The 23,436-nt window shown below is 38.5% G+C and overlaps 1 protein-coding gene across 8 annotated transcripts in view; it reads left to right on the top strand.

Moving 5' to 3' along the window:
* TLK2 (tousled like kinase 2) overlaps positions 1–23,436 on the top strand; it is a 103,585-nt gene that overhangs the window by 32,058 nt on the left and 48,091 nt on the right. For 7 of the 8 annotated variants that reach the window (XR_003427659.1, XM_027081284.1, XM_027081282.1 and 4 more), the window contains exons 3-7: positions 3,496–3,567; positions 4,464–4,533; positions 5,546–5,589; positions 6,317–6,412; positions 16,221–16,388. Coding sequence is in view for 7 of the 8 variants with exons in the window: in XM_027081284.1 (XP_026937085.1) it covers positions 3,496–3,567; positions 4,464–4,533; positions 5,546–5,589; positions 6,317–6,412; positions 16,221–16,388 (450 nt within the window). In the remaining variant the exon portion in view is untranslated. The remainder of the gene's footprint in view (positions 1–3,495; positions 3,568–4,463; positions 4,534–5,545; positions 5,590–6,316; positions 6,413–16,220; positions 16,389–23,436) is intronic. The other variant, XM_027081285.1, reaches the window with a different exon arrangement.

Here is a 23,436-nt window from a genome sequence, read left to right as displayed (position 1 = left end):
ACCGAAAAAAAAAAAAAAAAAAAAATAGTGCTTTAAGGACACAGTGAAAAGAAACTTAATACACCCTTAAAGGAATGTAAATTATTTCTGACGCTAAGCCTAATAATTGTTGTTTTTTTAACAACCTTATTGAGATATAATTCATATTCCATACAATTCACCCATTTAAATTACACAATTCATTGGTTTTTAGTATATTCACAGATACGTACAACCATCAGCACAGTTTTAGAATATTTTTATCCCCTCAAAAAGAAACCCCATACCCTTTAGCTATCACCCCCATGTTCTCCAACTCCTCCCCTAAGCAACTACTGTTTATATTCTGTTTGTCTTAGATTTCCCTATTCTGGATTTTCACATGAGTAGTCATTTGATATGTGGTCTGTTGTGACTGGCTTCTTTTACTCAGCAAAATGTTTTCAAGGTTTGTTTATATTGTAGCATATATCATTGCTTGATTCCTTTTTATGGTCAAGTAATATTCCATTGTATGAATATACCATATTTTGTGTATCCATTTATTAGTTGATGGATATCTGGATTGTTTCCACCTTTTGGCTTTTGTGAGTAATGCTGCTGTAAAGATTTGTGTCCAGGTTTGTGTGTGTACATGTTTTTATTTCTTTTCAGTATGTACCTAGGAGTAGCATTCCGGGTCATATGTAACTCTGTGTTTAATTGTTTGAGGAACTGCCCGACAGTTTTTGAAAGCACCTGCACTATTTTACATTCCTACCAGCAGTGTGTGAGGTGTGAGGGTTCCAGTTTCTCCACATTCTTGCCAGCACTTCTTGTTGTCTTTTTTGAATCTAGCCATCCTAGTAAGTGTGAAGTGGTACCCCATTTTGGTTTTGATTTGTGTTTCCCCATTGGCTAATGATGTTGAGCTTCTATTCATGTGCTTATTGGCCATTTGTATCTCATCTTTGGGGAAATGTCTGTTTAGACCTTTTGCCCAGTTTAAATTGGGTTATCTGTGTTTATTTCTGAATTGTAAGAGTTCTTTATACAGCATACAAGTACCTTATCAGATGTGTGATTTGCAAATATCTTCTTTCGTGGGTTTTCTTCGGTGATAGTGTCTTTTCAACCATAAACGTTTTTAATTTTGAAAAAGTCCAGTTTATCTTTTTTTTACTTTTGTTGTTGGCACTTTTAGTGTCATATCTAAGAATTCTTTGCCCAGTTTGAGGTCATGAAGATTTACCCCTATTTTTTTTTTTAAGGGAACTTTTTGGTTGCATTGGATCTTCATTGTTGCACGGGCTTTCTTTAGTGTGGTGAGTGGGGGCTACTCTTCGTTGCGGTGCATGGGCTTCTCATTGCAGTGGATTCTCTTGTTGCAGAGCACGGGCTCTAGGCGTGCGGGCTTCAGTAGTTGTGGCCTGCGGGCTCTAGAGCACAGGCTCAGTAGTTGTGGCGCACGGGCTTAGTTGCTTTGCGGCATGTGGGATCTTCCTGGACCAGGGCTTGAACCCGTGTCTCCTGCGTTGGCAGGTGGATTCTTAACCACTGCGCCACCAGGGAAGTCCCTTTTCCTCTACTTCTTTAGTTACTGTTTCCTTTGGTTCCATGAACATATTTAGGATGGCTATTTTGAAATATTTTTCTGTTAAATCCAGCATCTGGTCATTCTCACCAGCAGTTTCTTTTGCCTGCTTTTTTTTTCTTTTCCTGGTATATGGGTCGTACTTGTTTGTTTCTTTGCATGCCTCATGATTTTTTGTTGGAAATTGGTCATTTTAGATGATACGTTGTAGCACCTCTGGGTACTGATTTCTCATCCTGTTCTTTGGGGCCTTGATATTGTTGCTTGTTTATTTGTTTAGTGACTGGCTGGATTATTTTAGTGAAGTCTGTTCTACCACCCATCCCCCCAGAGCTAAGCCTCTTGGTACTCCTCAGGGAGGCTTGGCTCTAGGCAAGCCTGCAGGTGCCCTGTGGTGACTGGTACTCAGGAGGACTCTTTTCCTGACCAACCCAGCTGTTAAACTACACTAGTTGTCCAGATTGCTCTCTTGTTTTCAACAGTGCCCTGAGGCATACATTCCTCTACAAACTACAAACTAATCCAATCAAATTGGGGCTCCTTGGAAGGAAAAGTTCCTGAGGTCAATGTTTGCTATTTGCTCTGACCCCAGGGAGGTCTCCTCCCTGGTGTCTTATTCCTTGATTCTCTCCTGCAAACTAGCTGACCTACAGTCTAGACTGTATCTTCATTACACGAATCTCTTTCCGCTTGCCTTTTACCAAAACCTCCCTTAGATTTAAACTTGTCCACACTGTTGGGAATGAAGTCAGGTCCTTTGGGAAAAGATTTGGTACTACATGTTCCAGCTTTTTCCCCCTGGCAAAATATCCAAGCCAGGGTTCTGGAGCTGGGGGTGGGGACAGTGAGTAATACTTTTCTGTGAGTGACATTCAGGCTGTAGGAACTGAGTGCCAGGAGGTAGAATGTGGAGATGTGGCACCACAGCAGCTTGTCTCTCCTGGTGTTGAACCACTGTCTCACGAGCTGAGTGAGAGGGCTGTTGGGGTCCCAGTATTCTCAGTTGACCATGCCTAAGGCAGAGCCTCTGTTCCACAAGTCGGTGTTGGGCAGAAGGGAGCCTCCTGTCTTTGATGTACTTGCCTGGGACTTAGCCTCAGTAATGGGGGCTGGGGATGGGTTGAGAAGTCCGAAGTCCTGCTCCTCCCAGGAAGAAAGCCCTTGGACTGAGAGCTGGGGGAAGGGGGGACCTTGTGCTCTTGGCTGCAGCAGTCTGGAGCCTTGCTGAGATGGGGGGGGCGGGGGTGGGGTGGGGAGAGTGGTCTTGGTTCTAATACCACAGACTTTCACCTTTCAGGCTGAATTTTCATAGATTTTACTGAATGGTTGTTTCTTCATTTGCTGTTTGCCCTTAGGGACCATTGTCAGAGGCTTTGAATGGTGGTTTTTAAAAGTAATTTGCATCAGTTTCCCTGAGGAGTGAGCTAGCAGAGATCCTCACGCCATTAGGCTAGAAGTCAATCTCTTGTAACTTTTTTGAGCTAGCAGTCATGCCTGTTTTAAAGCATGATTCGGAAAAGTGTTTCCTTCATTATGGTCTCTGACTGCCTCCTCATGAGGAACCCTTGACATACCCCTTAACACCTCAACTTTCAGATATTGCCTGTGTGATACGAGAGGCCAAGAGAATTGATTTTCCCCAGCTTATTTTCCTTAAAGAATGAACTTGCTACATGTGAAAGTACTCTAGAAGGGAAAATTTGCACGAGTTAAGAGTTTATAAAGGAAATGAAAATAATATTAGCTAGAGAATTTTAACATGAGGACCCTACTGTACTATATGGTTGATTGAGTTCTTTTCAAGTTGGCTCAGAGGTGTTGCAGTTAACTCTTGGCTTCTTTGACCTGACTTAGATATCAAAATCAAATGGCTTCTCCCTCATTTTTGCTGTCATCCTTAAATTAGTTAATTTTGATTCCTTTTCTTTTTTCTTTCTTTTCAGGGGCCACTCAATAGTGAGTCTTCCAACCAGAGCTTGTGCAGCGTGGGGTCCTTGAGTGATAAAGAAGTAGAGGTAAGAAGCCACATCCATTGCAAGACTTCTCATATTCCCACACTTTGGGTCTGGGTTAAACCATAGCACTGCAAACTCTGGTGTCCTGTTAGGGTCTGGGTGAATGACTGCCCTTTGAGTTGTTTGCTCGTTGTACAGTTGTGATGTGGCCTTGATGGGTTTTTATTACGATAATAATAACCATCAATAAAGGGTAGAGATTTGCAGTTGTAGCTGAATTAGCCTAGGTGCCATTGAATTTTAGCACTTTTTAGTACTTCAGCAGAGTTGGGTTAGTGTGGCCCGACAGACTTCAGTAAGAAAATTAGAAGTTTTTTTTTTTTAAGGCACACAACCTAGCTGCATAGATAGGTAACCGCTTACTTTGCACTTAGATAAAACTTTCAATAAATTAGTCAGTTGATTATGCATATCTTTCCTTTTTGGAAAAAAGGATTAGATTTAAGCTCTTTTAAAGTAGAAATATTGTGGAAATTCCCTCGTGGTCCAGTGGTTAGGACTCGGCGCTTTCAGTGCCAGGCCCGGGTTCAATCCCTGGTTGGGGAAATAAGATCCCGCAAGCCGAGTGGCATGGCCAAAAAAAAAAAAAAAAAGTAGAAATATTGTAACAGCTGCTGTCTGAGAGCCTACTATATGCTAGATGCTTGTACTACATTTGTGCTTTGTAAAATTGAAGCTCTGATACTTTGAGCAGTTTGCTAAAAATTGTATAGGTGGCTTGGTTCCAGATCCTGTACTCTTTCCATGACCCTGCTCTAAGAGTTGGACACTCATTTAGGACTTGTCTGAGCCAGTTAAATATCCTCATAAATTTGATATTTTGTACATACTCTCTAATTTTCATAATGTGAAAAATTTAACAAAATGCTAATTGTGATGTATATGGTATTTAACAGACTCCTGAGAAAAAACAGAATGACCAGCGAAACCGGAAAAGAAAAGCTGAACCATATGAAACTAGCCAAGGTAGTAATACTTTCACACCGGTAAAAATACTAGATTCTTATGTACTTGGAAAATTTCCAGCTCACACTAAGTAATTAGTTTGTGCACAGGGATTCCTAACAATGAAGATTTGTATTCCTTAAGGGAATATCAGGTTGTTTATTATAGACTTGCCATTTGATACACACTTGACGAAACAGTGTCAGTTCTTTGGGGACTCTGGTTTTCCCTGTTGTAAGTTAACCATCTTCTCGCCATGGGTTTGTCTTCAGACTAAGTATTTATTGTACAGAAAAGAGGTTACATTGGAGTTTTAACTATGTCTTGCACTAGATCAGTGATTTGCTAATTTGCCAATTTCTGCTAAAGCAGAAATGGTTTCAGTCACAAGGCTGTCCTTTTACCTGCCCTTCTTCCATGTCAATTATTTAGTTGTACATTGGTGCCCAGTGGAATAAATCTGTAAATATGATGGTGGTAATGCCAAATTTCTGTAAATAATTAAAGGAAGAATAAAAGAAATGGCAGAGCTTCCAAGAAATGGACACCCTAGTCTTTTTTTTTTTTTCCATATTCTTTTAATCTGCAAATCATTTTTTACTTTTTTGGGAGAAAATTTTCCCAAAGTGACAAGGTCACATAAAGTTTTTTGTGAAATAGAATAAACCCTTTTGTTCTGATGAATTTGTTTTGCATTTTTTGTCCTCTTAGTTGGGGGTGTAGTTTATAGTTCAGTTTTATTTTGATGCACAGTTGTGGCATGAGTTTTGTTAGTGTACTTGTAAAAGAAAGATTAGTGAATCTTAAAGCGAGCTGTGAAAAAGTCTTTCACTGCTTATTTCAGTCTTTAATTTTGTGGAGGAAACTGTCTTCTGTTCTTATGATACAGGTATTTTGGCTCATTTGTTAAAAGTAAGCTTGACATTTGAATTGATAACAACATAGGCAGTTATTGAATACATAGTACACTTTAGCGAATGATGGTTTACTTGTGTTACTGGAAAAACTATACTTACTTTGGTTTTATTTTCAGGGAAAGGCACTCCTAGGGGACATAAGATTAGTGATTACTTTGAGGTAAGTTAAGTTTTTGGAAAAAGAAATCTATAGTGATTTTTTTAAAAACCTAAATCCTTTTGTTCATTTAAGGCTTTAGAGAGGAATATATTGCCTTTACTGTGCTCTCCTCCCCTTCCTCCCCATCTTCATCAACCCTACGCTGCCCCATCTCTATAAGAGGAAACGGCTGCTGACTTCCTAAATTTAAATTTGTTTATGATGTGTCTTTTCTGTGATGATATAAAAATTCACAAATGAGGTGATTTTTCTCTTGGCCAGACTAGGTTTCGTGTCTTACAAAGATTGAAGTGAAATGACTTGGACTCTTGTTTTGTCCTCTTCCCTTTAGTCCATAGGAACCTGTAGTAAGCTCACTGACCCATCCTTAGTGGTTACTGAAGAAGACACTAACATCCACTGTACCACTATATTCCTGCTTCGTGTATTTTGAGACAAGAAGGGAAAACATTCTTCTCTTATGTCCTTTCAAAACCATGTGTACCTTCAGCTTTCTAGCCATGTTTTCTTTATATCTTGGTACATTTCTGCTGGAGCTCCTCCTTAAAATCTCGTTGAAAAGATAGCAGAATTTGACTTATATGGCATTTTCTCTCTAGAATAAGATATATTGACTTAAAGGGGCCGTATATAATTAAGACCTGTTTGTGTATTAATCTTTTACTCTCCTTATCTGAAGCCTAGTACTGTTGTGAATTATTCATATCCATTTTTCCCTGTTGGCCAGTTTGCTGGGGGAAGCGGGCCAGGAACCAGCCCTGGCAGAAGTGTTCCACCAGTTGCACGATCCTCACCGCAACATTCCTTATCCAATCCCTTACCGGTAAGCATTCACCTGGAGAAATTTGACACCTGTTGTAGGAGACAAGAAGCCCAGGAACACTCGAGCAAAAGTTTCTCTTCCGTTAATTACCCAAGGGGAATGAGGCATTAAGGAGAAACGTTCATAGCATTACCTATGAATCACTTAACTTAGATTCAAATCTGTATCAGTAAATTTACATTTTATAAGAGCTGACCCTTTTCTCCCAGTATAATAAATTACTTCTAGGCCTGCAGCTCATTGTTCTGTCAAGGAACTGATTTCCAATCCAAACATTAGATTTTTATCCTTGCCAGACTTAAATGTTCCTATAACTAAATTCCTTAAAAAAAAATTTGGTCAACTCCTGGCATTTGAATTATTTTTAAGGCTTACTAGAGAAGCTAAAGCTACACAAATTTGGGATAGGTTTGTTTTCTGCCTATAAGTGAGATCTGAAACTCTTAAAAACATTATAGCCAAGTTAGTGGTTCTCAACCGGAGGTAGTTTGTCCCCTCAGGGGACATTTGACAGTGTTGGAGTAATTATTGGTCAGAAATAGAGGGTGAGTGGAAGGATGCCATAGGCATTTACTGGGCAGAGGCCAGGGATGCTGTTAAACATCTTACAGTGCACAGGACAGGCGCCACCACGAAGATCCAGTCCAAAATGACACTAGTGCCAAGGTTGAGAATCCCTGAGCTAGCTAATGTAGGGTTTTGTGTTAATTTGCTCAAGTGCCTTTGGATAATTTGTTGATACCAGTAAGAACTCTGTACTTAAGAGTGTATTATGTCTACTGATGCTTCAGGTATTGCTGTGGGATCCAAGGGAAAAGGGAGATCAGGAGTTTTCATCCTAGGTCTCTGTTTAGGAAAGTTGCTCTTCTCTGCCTTAGCAGAGTTGATTAATACTACTTTTTTCCTAAATGATTTAGTCTTCTGTATTGTTGAAGTATTTTAAAATATCCTTCCCCTCTTCTCTCTCATGAAAGCATGCATTCATTAGGGTGATTATAATTATTAAAGCACTTAGGAAAATGTATTCAACTTGAAATTTCTGCTATTATTTTGTCATCCTTGTTATATTTAAAAATTTTAGAAATGTTTGATGTGTAGATCTGTTTGGTTAGGTTGAGGTTTGTTAGATAACTTTCGAGGAGGCCTATATCTATATTTTTATTAAGTTTTAAACCAGTTAAAGTTTTAAAATGTTAAATGAGATTGCAGAATTATCTATTTGGGACGAATATGATTTGTAGAATTTTGTTGTCTATTACTCTTCTCTCCCTGAAAAATATTTATTTTTCATTTGGTTTTTAGTAGTGTACCACCCATCTATCATGTGTCCATTTAAGTCAGGTCTTACCTGACAACAAAAGAGATGATTCAATGATCTGTAGACATTTCTGCCACCTCTGTGAATGGTGGTGGGGGCCTCATCATTATTATGCAAATCTAAGTATATCTTGGGTGTTAAAATAGGAACCAAGCCTTAATTTCCTTTTTCCATTGCACTGAGAAGCTCTTTATCCTTCTAACTTAGATTCTGTGTTTCATTGTTATAATTACTGATTTGTGTATACCCTTCAATTCCCTTTCCCCACTCTCTCTCTATCATATTTGCCTGAAAAAACTCAGCCCTGGTTATCTAATTTTCCACCTTTTCCTTGTCTAAGCAGCTCAGCATGGTTAGAGGAAAACACATATACCCATGCTGACTGATCTCACTTTAAGTTCATGACCACCAATCTCATGAACCCCCTAGTTGCTGCCAGTCCTATTATATTTCCATAGTTAGTTCCCTTTCCTAGATGAATATTTCATATTTTTGTCATTTCCTGCAAGCCTCCAGCAACACTTCCTCCTCTACTATTTCAACTGATGGCTTTACTTTTTTATCTTCCTGAGAAAGTAGAAGCAATCAGAAGAGAACTTTCACATGCACCTGTGCCAAATCTACCAAGTTACTTGTATCATTATCCATATCTGCCTTTTAGGATGAAAGAACTTGCCAGCCCTTTACTTGGGCACTGGTTTCCCTGAAAATTACGTATACAACTCTACGTGACATTTCCACTTACATAACTAAATGGGCAGCTTTAAAACGTCCACAGAGGAACTCTTGCTCACTAGCAAAACAACACAACAAACTGCTCATCCTGCAGTCTACCCTGTCCTGGTAAATGACAGTTTACTCTGTCCAGTTTTTCAGATCATAACTTCATGCCCCATATCTAACCTGTCAATAAATCCTGTTTTCTTTTAAAAAATACCCAAATCCCAACCTCTTTTTCTATTCTTTTGGTTCTCTGCATTAAATCTCCAAAGTGGTCTCCCTGCTTCTGCCTGTGTCTCACCTATTTTCAGTATAGTAGCCAGAATGATTCTGTGAAAAAATTAAGACAGATCCTGCTCAAAAAAGTCCAGACTGTTCTGGGCTTACATGGCCTAGAAGCTCCTACATGATTTTTGCTCCCCCCATCCGCCTGACTCCATCTGCTCCCCTCTCACCCTCATACCACTCCAGCCATGCTGGCCTCCTTGAAGTTCCTTGAACACTGTGAAGCACTCTTTTGCTTCACGGCCTTTGTACCTGCTATTCCCTCTTCCAGGAATAGCATGATTAGCACTCTCTTCATCAGGCTGTTGCTCAAAAATGACCTTATCAGAGAGGTCTCTCCTGGCCAACTTCTTTAAATATCAGTCCCTCTCACCTTGTAACTCTGTCCCTAATCCTGCTTTAATTCTTAGTTATTACTACCTGACATATGTATTTAAATTTTGATATGTATGTAAATTTTTTCATTGATTCATACTTATACATATAGAAGTGTATACATGTAAGTCTACAGCTTAATGAAGTTTCACAAACTGAGTACAAGAAACAAAATACCAGGCCCTCCAGAAACCCCCTTATGCTCCCTTCCAGTCATTAGCCCCCTCCCTGCCACTGGGGATAGCCACTATCCTGACTTCTCACAGTACAGGTGGGTTTTTTTGTTTTTGTACTTTGTATAAAAGGAATCATACAGTATATACTCTTGTGTCTGGCTTCTTTCGTTCAACATTACTTTTGTGAGATTCATCCATACTGTGTGTTGTTGTAGATCATTCATTGTCATTGTGTGGTATAATTTTAATATTTTTATTTAATAATTTACATATCTTAATTTTTAACTATACACTTAGTCTATTGCCCAGCTTCTTCCACCAGAATGTTAATCCTAAGAGAGCAGGGATTTTGTTTTATTTACTGCTGTTTTCATCTCTTACAGTGTTTATTACATAAAGACGTAATCATTTTAACTGTTCCCCACCCCCCCACATGGAATAGATATCTTGTTCAATTTTTAGTCTGTAACACCCAAAACAGTGTTGGGTACACAGTGGGGGCTCAAGACTATTTGTCAAAAGGGAAGAATGGATAAAGAATTACTTCAGCATTTTTCCCCCTAAATGATTCTTTTATATTTTTTGTTAAATACAAGAAAGTACATAAACCGTGAGCCTTTTATGCAGGAGTTGGTAAACTACAGCCCACAGTTGGCAAGCTAAGAATGATTTTTAGATTTTTGAGTTGTATAGACAAAGAAGAATATATATCACAGAGATGATGTGTTGCCTGAAAAGCCTAACGTATTTCTATCTGACCCTTCACAAAAAATGTTTCCAGGAAATCATTATGAGGTTAACTCCATGTAATCATCACTTAGGTCAGAAAGTAAAATATTTCCAGCACCCTGGAAACCTTCCCTGATCACAACCCTCTCCCAATACCCTAGAAACAACCACTGTTCTAATTTTTGTGATTATCATTTGCTTTTCCTTATAGTGTGACCACATATGCATCCCTAAACAAAATAGTTTAGTTTTGTCATTACGATAATTTTGTTAAACATGGCATTTAATCACAGTGTTTAGATCTTCTGTATTCTGACTTTTGGCTGTTTGTTCTATCAATTACTAAGAGAGGTATATTTATGACTCTCATGATTGTGGGAGTAGTTTGTTTCTTCCTGTATATATATTTTTGCTTTATGTATTACTAAGTGATTCTCTTCATTCCTTCTGATACTTTTTGCTCTAAATGCAGTATATCTGATATTTAGTATATCCAAACCACTGTATGGTGTAAATACTTCCATTTTTATACTATCAACTTTTCATTATTTTGTTATCAGCGTATCTGACAAATATCATATAGTTGAAATTTTTTTCTTTATTCAGCCTAAAATCGTTTTTAGGGAATTCCCTGGTGGTCCAGTGGTTAGGATTTGGCACTTTTACTGCTGGGGCCCGGGTTTGATTGCTGGTTGGGGAACCAAGATCCTGCAAGCTGCGTGGCACAGCCAAAAAAAAAATCTTTTTTAAACTTCAGTATTTATCCTATTTACATTTAATAAACTTATCATTATATTGGTTTTAAATATACCAGCTTTTAATGTATTTTCTGTTTATCTTACCTGTTCTATGTTACTTTTTCTTTCATTCCTTGTTTTCATTTGGATTAAAAAAAATTATTTCATATTTTTCTCCTCCACTAGTATGTAGGTCCTATGTGGTGTTTCTCTTAGAAGTTACCACAGGTATCTTTAATATGCCAAAGTTTGATGTTAATAGTATCTTTGCCCTCCTCCTAAATATATGATAACCTTGATTCCATTTATGTGCTACTGCTTTGGTGGTGGTGGTGTAGGTTTATATTTTGCCTTTTTTTTTTTAGTTTCATAAAACATCATTATTACACTGTCAGTGTTCATTTAGATTTATCTATATACTTACCTCTTTGCACTTCTTCCCGTTTTACATATTACACCTTCCACTCTAGGGTCACTTCCTTCTGCCTTCAGTGGTCCTTTAGTATTCTTTTAGTACAGTGTTTATCTGCTGGGGGTTAACTCTGTAGGTTTTTGTTTGCTGAAATAACTTTATTTTGCCCTTATTCTTGAAAGATGTTTATGCTCTGTATATTTCTAGATTGGCATTTTTTATCTTTTCACACAATTGAGTATATAATTACCATATTCTGGTTCCCATTGTTACTACTGAGAAAACAGTTTTCATTTACTTGTTATTTCTTTTGAAACTATCTGCTCTGCTTCCCCCCATCCCCAGCTGCTTTTAACATTTTTATATGTGGTGTTCTGCAGTTTTACTATGATGCATCCTTTTATTTTCTCTTGTAATTTGTTGGGCTTCTGGTATTTGTGGGTTGGTGTCTTGTACCATTTCTGAATAATTATTTGCCATTGTATTCAGATATTATCTTGGCCCTGTTCCTTTTTCCTCCACCTATAAAATTTCAATTAACCGTATGTTAGACTGTCTCACTTTATCACCACGCCCCTTAACTTCTTTTTCTTTTGGTCTCTGTATGCTCCATTCTGGATAGTTCTTGCCTTTCAGTTCCCAAATTCTCTGTTTTGGTGTATCTAATTTGCCCCATTGAATTCTTAGTTTTTGTTATTTTATGTTCCCTGCAGATATATTCAAACTTGTCTTTATTTTTTTAATCTAGTAGACGTAGTTGTTTTATAACCTGTCTGTTAATTCTTGTATTTGAAGGGTTTTTTTTGTTGTTGTTGTTGTTTTTTGCGGTACGCGGGCCTCTCACTGCTGTGCCCTCTCCCATTGCGGAGCACAAGCTCCGGATGCGCAGGCCCAGCAGCCATGGCTCACAGGCCCAGCCGCTCCGCAGCACGTGGGATCCTCCCGGACTGGGGCACGAACTCGTGTCCCCTGCATCGGCAGGCGGACTCTCAACCACTGCGCCACAAGGGAAGCCCTGAAGGTTTTTTTGAACCTGTTTCTGCTGTCTGTTCTTTTTCCTAGTTGTTGCTCAGGGCTTTATTTCTTTTATGCTTTTGGTTTTGTGTCTTTGTGCTGCTCATTGTTCTTGAAAAATTATTTGTGAAATTTCTTTGAGATCAAGAATAAGATATGTTCCTCCAGGGAGAATTTTTATTTGCTTCTTTCAAGTGCCTAGAGATTCTACCCATCTCTACAAACTACTGAATTCATGGCTTGCATTTTGTCGGTTTGGTTTGCTTATTTTGTTTCTTTCTTTCAACCACCCAGGCATTATTGATTCCAATTATGTTAACATTTCTCAGGGGAGCCTCCACCACCTGCATGGCCAAGGCAACTTCATTGCAACTCCCTGAGGGCAGGGGAAATGTTTCTTCTGGCTTACATTTTCCCTGAGGCTGTAACCCTTTGGAAGTGTAGCTAAAGTGGGAAGGGTTTCGTAATGAACCCCCTACTCTGGGTGGGCTTTGGCCTATGACTATCCAGTTGGCAACATGGTGCCCTAGAAATGGAAATTCAAGATCTGCAGGTACTCTTAGGGCAGATGTGACTTTGTTTCCCTTAGGTTTTACCATGACAGACCCCTACTATTTTATCAACTTTTCATTGCTTTTAATATCTTTTTTTTATATTTTGTCCTGTCTTTACAGTTAAGGGGAGGTTGGTACAAACATCCCAGCCTGCTATATTCCAGAGACATTTAAAGATCTTTCAGCCCTTGGCACATATTTATTGAATGTATAACAGAATGGTTTGTTTTAATATTGCAGCTTCAATGATACAGTCTCCCAAGTAGAGAGAATATTGTGAATGAGTATTACAGGTATTCTGGAGCCTGAATTTAAACCATTTTATTGGTTAGGGCAGGAGTGTTATTTTTAAGGCGGTAGATTCTACTCAGATTTTTTTAAAAATAATTTTTTTGTCAGGATCATTTTGATTAGTCTCTTTTACTTTTGTTTTCTAAAATGAAAGTGTTAAATAGATTTCCCTGATAAAGGGATACATGCTGATTATGAAAGTCCAACAGTTGAGAAGTGGTAAAATATAAAGTCCTTTCCACAAGAACTATTATTAAAGAGTTTAGTGGGCATATATGTGTATACGTGTATGTTCATGTAGTAGATTTCCTCATTTTCATTGTATTTTTTTAATCAATAGCCTTGAACATTTTGTATTCTGTAAGTAATGCTGTAATGAATGTCCTTGTATATACATCTGTACTTATGCATGTTTTTCCTTTGGATAAATTTCCAAAGTATAGCTCCCAAATCAAAGAATATGCTCACTTTAAAATGTCATCACATGAATGATAAAGAAGATGTAGTGTGTGTGTATACACTCACACACACACACACACACACAATGGAATATTACTCAGCCATAAAAAGAATGAAATATTGCCATTTGCAGCAACATGGATGGACCTAGAGATTATCATACTAAATGAAGTAAGCCAGACAGAGAAAGACAAATATCATATAATATCGCTTATATGTGGAATCTAAAAAAAAAATGTTACAAATGAACTTATTTACAAAACAGAAATAGACCCACAGACATAGAAAATAAACTTATGGTTACAAAAGGGGAAAGGGTGGGTGGATAAATTAGGGATTTGGGATTAACATACAACACACTACTGTATATAAAATAGATAACCAACACAGACCTACTGTATAGGACAGGGAACTGTACTCAATATTTCGTAATAACCTAAAAGGGAATCTGAGAAAGAATATTTATATTGTTTTTTATATATATATATATAAAACTGAATTATTTTGCTGTACACCTGAAACTAACACAGCACTGTAAATCAACTATATGTCAATTTAAAATAAAATAAATGTCACCACATAATTGCTAGCAGGCTGTCAGCAGTTTGAGAGTCTCAATTTCTGCCTACCCTTCTAATACTGAATTTTATCATTATAATCTTTGCCAGTGAGAAAATACCTTGTTTTAACTTGCATTTCTTCATCAGTGATATTAAACATCTTTTCCTATGACTAACGGCCTTTTGGATTTCTCTTTTAATGCTTACTCAGTTCCTTTGCCTATTTATTTATTAGTGTATTGTCTTACTGATGGGTAGGAGCGCGTTATTTATTAAGATTGTTAACTCATTGTCATTTATATTGTAGATATGTTTTGCCTGTTTGTACTTTATTTTTTAACTTTATGTTGACTTTTACCATTCAGAAGTCAAAAAATTTGAAGTAGTCAAATTTATCAGTGTTTTTCCTTCATGACTTACTGGTTTTGTCTTACTCTTAGATGTTTCTCTATGGTTTGTATTTTTACTGTCATGTTTAAAAAGTCCTTCACCACTAGAAAGTCATAAAAGCATTTGTTTATATTTTCTTATAATTTTTATGTATGCTATAAGGAAGCAGTCTACTTTTCCTTTTTTCTAATATCAACACACATATCCTATCATCTTTGTAAGAAATTCCCACTAATTAGAAATGCACTATAATCACAAATTATACATCCATTTTATATGGGTCCGTTTCTGAATTTTCTGTGCCACTGATCAATCTGTCTGTTCCTGTACCAGTGTTATGCTCCTTTGGTTAATGTTGCTTTGCAGTAAGTTTTAATAGCTGGTCAGGTTCCCTGATACCCTTTATCAAAAATTATGTGGCTAATTTTGATTATTTTTCCAAGTGGACCTCAAAATTAACTCGTGAAAATCCATAAAACATTCCCCCAAAAGAGCAAGAGAGAAGCTAGATGATCTCTATACTACCACAACACCTTCTCTTACAAAAACAGAAGCAAAAATACACAAAAAGCCCTAAGTAAGCATTGGCTTTTAGAGAAATTTGACATGTGTAAAATTTTAACTCAGGAGCATGGTATTGCCATTTAATTTAGGTCATCTTTTATATTTGTTAGTGAAGCTGTGGGGTTTTTTTAATGTGTAATCTGCATATTTCTTAAGTTTCCTTTTAAGTATTTTACAGATATTTTGAATCTGCTTTTTCTTCTGTTACTACTTGTTCAGATTATAGTCAGTTGTGATATGCGGGGAAGTTACTGATTTTTGTGTATTTATTTTACATTTGGCCACATCTTACTGAACCATTACTTGTTCTTTTTCAGTTGATTTGTTTGGTTTCCTTTGTGAATAGTTATATCATCCAAAAGTGACACTTTCTAATGTTTAATATTTTCTAATATTTATACCTCATATTGTTTTCCTTATCACTTTGGCTAAAAATTCCATGATAATGGTGAATGATTATGATATTAATGTGTTAACCCCTGTCTAGTTCCCAATTTTAATGAAAGTGCCTGGAGTATTGCACCATTAATTATATTTATGTTTATTTCTGAAAAAATACTCTTTGTTGTGTTAAACATGGATACTCCCAGTTTCTGTGGTTTTATTTTAAGCATTGCCGAACAATGTGCAAATCTTGTTTGGCGTCTAAAGGAAAGAATTTTGATTCTCTGCCCCCCCCCACCCCCCACATTAATTTAATGAATTACATCAGTAGAGAGAATAATGAACTATCCTTACATTCCTGGAATAAACCGTACATAATTGTGGTAGATTGTTCTTTTGTTTGTATTTATTTTATATTTTTGCATATAGGTATAGTAGGGTGAGAATAGAATAGAGTGAAAATAAGTTCTACCTGTAGAGTAGGGGACAAATGCCTTAATCTTTATTAATCTAGAGGAGAGAAATAGCATTTCCTTTGTAGAATTGAGGGTATTATGAAGTTGTTTGTTGAACTCTACAAAGTAACCTGCAAATTCAGAGTTATGTAAATATAGAACCATTAAAATGTAATTTTATGGAATTTGAGTAAGATACTAACAGCTTTTTAGATAGTTCATAATCCAGTGATAATGTTATTATGCTTTCCATATTTGTTTGCAGAGGTGTTTTTTTAAAAAATCCTTCTTATATCTGATAACTGTGTTTTAATCTGTTGCATGTTTTGGCAGTATCAGATTTTCTTTCTCATGTAATTTGTGTGTTTTCTTTAATGTTTTCCAGCGGCGAGTAGAACAGCCCCTCTATGGTTTAGATGGCAGTGCTGCAAAGGAGGTATCAGAGGAGCAGTCTGCTCTGCCAACCCTGATGTCAGTGATGCTGGCAAAACCTCGACTCGACACAGAGCAGCTGGCACAGAGGGGAGCTGGCCTCTGCTTCACTTTTGTTTCAGTGAGTACTAAGGCTAAGTTTATGTAGATCCTTGTTTTCCTGGAGCTCCAAGATGAAGTTTGAGTAATTATTTTGGTAGACAGATGATGATTTCTAACTCTGTGTTACTTCTAAAGGTATGTGTTTGTACTCAGTCCTGCTTGGTTCAAGGGGGCTGAGAGACTGCTCTGTCAAAGTCTGAGTGTACCATGGGAAGGAAAACACAATCTTAGGTTGACAAAGAAGAAAAGAAAAGAATTGTAATAATGGAATCAAATTCCATTAGAATTAAAAATAAAATCTCCAAACTCCAGCCATCACTTATTTAAAGTAATATTCAAGTTAATAAAATCTTAATGTGGGGACAGGCATGCTTACCAGTCATTTCCCCGTGTGGTACTTGGGCAACCTACATGCTTGCCTTCTCTCACTTCTTCAGAGTGTTAGCACAGTTACTTTTTCCAAGAAGATTTGGCTCCGTGTCTGCTCCTTTCAGCTTGCTTCTTTCTTCTTCCTTGAAGAACAAGAATTTGATTATATAAATGTTTGACCCCCGTTTTTTTTTTGCCGAATTATAATGCAGCTTGGCTTAAAAGTTGTTGCTTTTCTTGGTTTCTTTGCCCTACCAAGTACCTGTTTGTTGCCAAGGATGGTATAAAGCAAGAGAAAGCCCCATTGCCCTATTCCTCCATTTTTAGGGGCATCATTCAGAGCTGACGTCACCATTGATCAAAATTTCTTTCACTCTTACTGGTTCATTTTCTCCAGTAATAATCTGTTTCCTCTTTATTTGCTCTGTGGATTCTGAGCAAATAAATTTCTAATCTCTGGTATTAACCCACATGTGATTGTATTAAGAAAGGCCATGGAATGGTGGGTGTCTTAAGGAAAGGAGATAAAAATAATATAATTAGATAGGGATCATTGTGTATTATTTGAATCGATTCCTCCCTCCCTCCCTCCCTCCCTCCCTTCCTTCCTTCCTTCCTCAGCTTAAAACAGCACCCATTTATTACCTCACAGTTCTGTAAGTTTGGGGGTAATTTGTTGCAGAGCAATAGAGGACTAATACACATGGCTTTATCCTTAATGCCTGTTTTTCCTCACATTCTACATCTAATCCATCAGAAAATATACTTATATCCAGAATCTGACCATCTCTTACCGTCTCCACTGCCACCACAATGGCCCACCATCTCTCTGCTTTGGAATACTTTCTTGTAGTTATTACTGCTTTCCCTCAAAAAAGAGGTAATACAGCTTTTTAAAAATGTACAATTTTTTGTTGTGTTGTTCAACATCAAAAGAATGGAGAAACTTCTTGTGTGAAGACAGTATAATTTTGTGCTTCAGTGGCAAAGGAGACAAAACGTAAAATGGGAGAATTGATCAGTATAGTATTTTCAGTGGGCCTGACAATAGTATGGAATAGTTTGTATGAGAATGCAGTAGTGTTGTTTTAGAGAAATGTTTGTCTCTCTATGTATGTATATATTTCATTGTGTGACAGTCACATAGTCAAAAACACAGGATTTTGACTAGCAAGAACTCGTTCCCCTGATGCGAGCCTTCCATCAGAGGTATGGGCATGCAGGCTGGGGGCCGGGTACACGTGAAGGACAGCCACCTGCTCAGCTGTCACCTAGTACTCAGGCTGTCAGAGGAGTTGCACATGTTACAGCCAGATTGCGCTCATGTGGAAGAGACTTGACAGAGGAGTAAGAAAATAATCATGTCTGAAGAAGGAACATGGAAACAGTATAAAAACCAAAGGCCTAGAAGCTTTGGTATAGTTGTTTCTCTCTCTTTTTTCTTTTTTTTTTTAAATAAATATATTTATTTATTTTTGGCTGCATTGGGTCTTTCTGCTGCATGCGGGCTTTCTCTAGTTGCGGAGAGCAGGGGCTACTCTTTGTTGTGGTGCGCGGGCTTCTCATTGTGGTGGCTTCTCTTGTTGTGGAGCACAGGCTGTAGGTGTGCAGGCTTTAGTAGTTGTAGCACGTGGGCTCAGTAGCTGTGGCTCGCGGGCTCTAAAGCGCAGGCTCAGTAGTTGTGACACATGGGCTTAGTTGCTCTGAAGCATGTAGGATCTTCTTGGACCAGGGCTCGAACCCATGTCCCCCGCATTGGCAGGCAGATTCTTAACCACTGCTCCACCAGGGAAGTCCAGTTCTGTTTCTCTTTGCTTCTCTGCAGTTCCAGCCGGGATGTAAACTTAGTGATATAAAAAAGGAAAAAAGCAAAAGAGTTAACATTAATATATAACAAATGTTAATTAATAGATATAGACAAGCAGTTTCCTTTAAAAAACAAAAGGCAAAGACTATGAACAGGCAGTCTTACAGGAGGAAGAAAAGACAAATGACTAATAACAAGAAAAAATGCTTAACTTCAGCCATAGAGAAATACAAAATAAAATAACGCTTTTGAATTATCAACTTGGCAAGGATTAATAAATTTGATAATTCCTAGTGCAGGTAATAGTTTAGATACACATGCAGTTTTATACTGACTATAAATTCGTACAGTCATTTGGACAAGTTGGTAATGTATCTCAGTGTTAAGTTTACACATCCTTGGGTCCAGAAATTCCATTCCCATAAAACTACACAAAGATGTTTATTGTATTGTTATAAATTGCAAAAATCTGGAAGCAGTGTCCCTCCACAGTGTTTCAGAGGAACTTAGAACAAGGATATCTGTGACCTCCATGTTGCTAAATCCAGCAATCAGTTCTCAGAACTTATTCAATATAATTCATTAGCCACAGTCCCTTCTTCTCCGAGCACATGGTCTTCTCTTGGCTTCTCCTCTTTTGGTTCTTCCTCATTTCCCGGATCTCCAAACACTGGAGTGCCCCAGGGCTCAGTCTTCAGACCTCTTGTCTACCTTCATTCTGTAATGAGACTCTCATTTAGTTTCTTTGTTTCAGTTATCACCTATATGTAGAGGACTTCCAAATTTATATCTCCTGCCCAGAGCTGAGCCCTGAATTCCGGACCTATGTAGTCAGTTGCCTCTTTATGTCTAATAGGCATATCAGATTTAACATGACTGAAAGTGAATTCTTCATCTTGTTCCCCCACTCCAGACCCCCATTTCTTCCACATCTCAGTAATTGTCAACTCTCTTCTTCTAATTGTTTAAAAATCTTGGAGTCATTCTAGTCTTATCTCTTTTATACCCCAATTCCAAACCCATCAGCAAGTCTTACTGATTTTACTTCAAAATATGTTCAGAATCCTGCCACTTCACCCCCCTTAATGACTACCACTCAAATCTAATCTCCCACTGAGATTATGATGGCAGCCTCCCAACTGGACTCTTTGCTTGTGCCTTTGTTCTCAACAGGTCAGGGTGATCCCACTGAAACATAAGTCCAGTCATGCCACTCCTCTGCTCACAAGTGTTTAAAATGGCACATAACGCTTTGTATGGCCTCTTTCCCACCACTTTGACATCTGTTACTACTAACCTCCCTTCCTCACCAAGTTCCATCCACACTGCCTACGTTTCTGCCTCAGATACCACCTGACATGCTCTCACCTCAGGGCCTTTGCGCTTGCTGCTGCCTTTGCCTTAACATCCTTCCTCTAGACATCAGCATGCCTTGCTCCCTCAGTTCTCTCTAGTCTCTGCTTAAATTTACAGCCTATCAGAGAGGCTGCACTGTATAAAATAGCACCACTTCCTGCCCACCGCACACATTGTGTTGCTCCTGTGCCCTATTTTTTCTTCTTGGTCTTATCACCAACTGACCTGCTATAATTTACTTCTTTGTCTCACTACCCACTCCCACACTACCTCCCCTCCACTGGAATGTAAGCTTCATCAGGTCAGGGACTTTGCATTGTTCACTTCTGTATTTCCAGTGCTGGAACTGGATCTGCTCTCATAGACACTCAGTGTAATTATATGTCGTATGAATTAATGAGAGCATCTTTCATGTAAGGACTAGTGAAATAAAATATAATACATATATACAGTGGAATGCTCTACAGTTGATCAAAGAAGTGAGATATATATGTGCTAACAATGAAAGATCTATAGATACTGATAAATAAAAATAGGTGGCAGCATATTATGACTTTGAGCCTTTAAATCGTATTGTTACATAATTTTATATATTTCGACATAGGAAATTAATTTTTTTTTTTTTTTTTTGTGGTACGCGGGCCTCTCACTGTCGTGGCCTCTCCTGTTGCGGAGCACAGCCTCCAGGCGCACAGGCTCAGCAGCCATGGTTCACGGGCGCAGCTGCTCTGCAGCATGTGGGATCTTCCCTGATCAGGGCACGAACCCATGTCCCCTGCATCAGCAGGCGGACTCTCAACCACTGAGCCACCAGGGAAGCCTGGAAATTAATTTTTAAAATTATAAGCATATAATTTTCTAAATTGTAAAAATAGTACATACACATGGCCCACAAAAAATTGAAGTGATGGAGAAGAGTAAAATTCTTTCCTTTGTGTTCCTCAGACAGACAACCACTCTTAAGAGTTTGTGTTTTAGATTTTTTCTACTGAATACCATTTTAACGTCAAATTATCTCTTGTGTAATCAACTTTATTTTTTTTGAATATTTATTTATATTTTTTGGCTGCATCAGGTCTTAGGTGTGGCATGTGGGATCTTTCGTTGTGGCGCGTGGGCTTGTGGGATTTTAGTTCCCCGACCAGGGATCAAACCCGTGTCTCCTGCATTGGAAGGCAGATTCTTTTTGTTTTAACATCTTTATTGGAGTACAGTTGCTTTACAATGGTGTGTTAGTTTCTGCTTTATAACAAAGTGAATCAGCTATACATATACATATATCCCCATATCCCCTCCCTCTTGCGTCTCCCTCCCACCCCCGCATTCCACCACTCGAGGTGGTCACAAAGCACCGAGTTGATCTCCCTGTGCTATGTGGCTGCTTCCCACTAGCTATCTGTTTTACATTTGGTAGTGTATATATGTCCATGCCACTCTCTCACTTTGTCCCAGCTTACCCTTCCCCCTCCCCATGTCCTCAAGTTCATTCTCTACGTCTGAGTCTTTATTCCTGTCCTGCCCCTAGGTTCATCAGAACCATTTTTTTTTTTTTAGATTCCATATATATGTGTTAGCATACGGTATTTGTTTTTCTCTTTCTGACTCACTCTGTATGACAGACCCTAGGTCCATCCACCTCACTAGAAATAACTCACTTTAGTTTCTTTTTATGGCTGAGTGATATTCCATTGTATATATGTGCCACATCTTCTTTATCCATTCACCTGTTGATGGACACTTGGGTTGCTTCCATGTCCTGGCTATTGTTAATAGTGCTGCAATGAACATTGTGGTACATGACTCTTTTTGAATTACAGTTTTCTCAGGGTATATGCCCAGTAGTGGGATTGCTGGGTCTTATGGTAGTTCTATTTTTAGTTGTTTTTTTTTTTGCGGTACGCGGGCCTCTCACTGTTGTGGCCTCTCCCATTGGGGAGCACAGGCTCCAGACGCACAGGCTCAGCGGCCACGGCTCACGGGCCCAGCCGCTCTGCGGCATGTGGGATCTTCCCGGACCGGGGCACGAACCCGTGTCCCCTGCATCGGCAGGTGGACTCTCAACCACTGCGCCACCAGGGAAGCCCTGTTTGTTTTCTTAAAAATATATATTTAGCTTTAGTTGAATGCAGTACTATTAGGGTGATTAACATAGGTTGTTGGCATGGATTTTTCCCTGAGGTGGCATAGTACTGCTTCGCAAATAGCCCACCATTCCGGGGGTTGGGAGGCGGTGACTGTGTTCCCTGTGTAAGCATCTCGCAAACTCTAGGCAGAAAGACCAGCTCCTTTACAAACATGGAGATAAGGAGGGCATTGTTTTGATAGGTAACTATTTCACTCTTAGTGATGTATTCCATTTCTTCCTCCATCGTGTCAGTTGTGGAGGGCAGGGGTACTGTACTTATAGCAGGAGCCCTCCCCTGGACCCACTTATTTTCCATTTTTAAATATTTACATGTTTGTTTTTTATTTAAGAGACCAGTTCTTGTGCTTTACCCTTGGGTCAGAAGCAGTAGTATCCAGGGCCCACATTATGCAAGGAAGAGATCAAGAGAGGACCCTATTGGACAGTATAGGTTTTATTTATGTATTTACTTATTTACAAGTAAATAAATAGGTTATTTATTTATTTATTTATTTATTTATGGCTGCATTGGGTCTTCGTTGCTGTGCGCGGGGGCTACTCTTCGTTGCAGTGCGCAGGCTTCTCATTGCAGTGGCTTCTCTTGTTGCGGAGCACAGGCTCGAGGTGCGCAGGCTTCAGTAACTGTGGCTCGTGGGCTCTAGAGCGCAGGCTTCAGTAGTTGTGGTGCACGGGCTTGGTTGCTCTGCGGCATGTGGGATCTTCCTGGACCAGGACTCGACCCCGTGTCTCCTTCCTTGGCAGGCAGATTCTTAACCACTGCGCTACCAGGGAAGCCCCGTATAGGTTTTAAATGTCTGATAATTGTCCCATGGGTCACTCCTGGTTCTTTTAAAGGTAAATCTCATTGTGAGGCTTTGGAGGAGCTCTCTTGAAAAGACCCAGCCTGTTTTACTGCTGATGTTTTCAGCTGTGAATTTCTTTATTTCACTTTCTCTATCAGTCTGATCCCAACTGCTTTTGAATGTTTCTTAAAATTTAAAGTTTTAAAAAATTTCTGATTCTCAACTCTCCCTTGTTTCTTAGTGCTATTATGATTTTATTTTTTAAAAATCTCTGAATATCAGTAGGACTTTGGGAGATCCAGCCTGTAATCATGAATTAGAAGCTAATATTACTTTTATAATAGGAACAAAGAATATGGAAGTCTGGGGAGAATGTTTTGCAAAGTAGGGGTTGGACTAAATTTACAACTACAATGGCCCGCTTAGCAAGGCCATCGACTTCTGTTCTCATTTCTCGAGGACATGATTCTGTAATCGTGGACTTGTTGGGAGACTGTAAGCTCTCTTTGTTTTCCAGTGTTGCATTTCTAGTGTTTAACACAGAACCAGGCACAGAGGTTCATAATTAATATCTAATGAATGATCAGATTTAGAGCATTTTTTTCTA

This window comes from Aethalodelphis obliquidens, unplaced genomic scaffold (assembly GCF_003676395.1).
Source record: "Aethalodelphis obliquidens isolate GAN/ISIS:26980383/991018 unplaced genomic scaffold, ASM367639v1 scaffold44, whole genome shotgun sequence".
Classification (NCBI taxonomy): Eukaryota; Metazoa; Chordata; class Mammalia; order Artiodactyla; family Delphinidae; genus Aethalodelphis; species Aethalodelphis obliquidens.
Note: the sequence above shows the minus strand (reverse complement) of the source record. Positions and strands in the feature narration are given on the sequence as shown.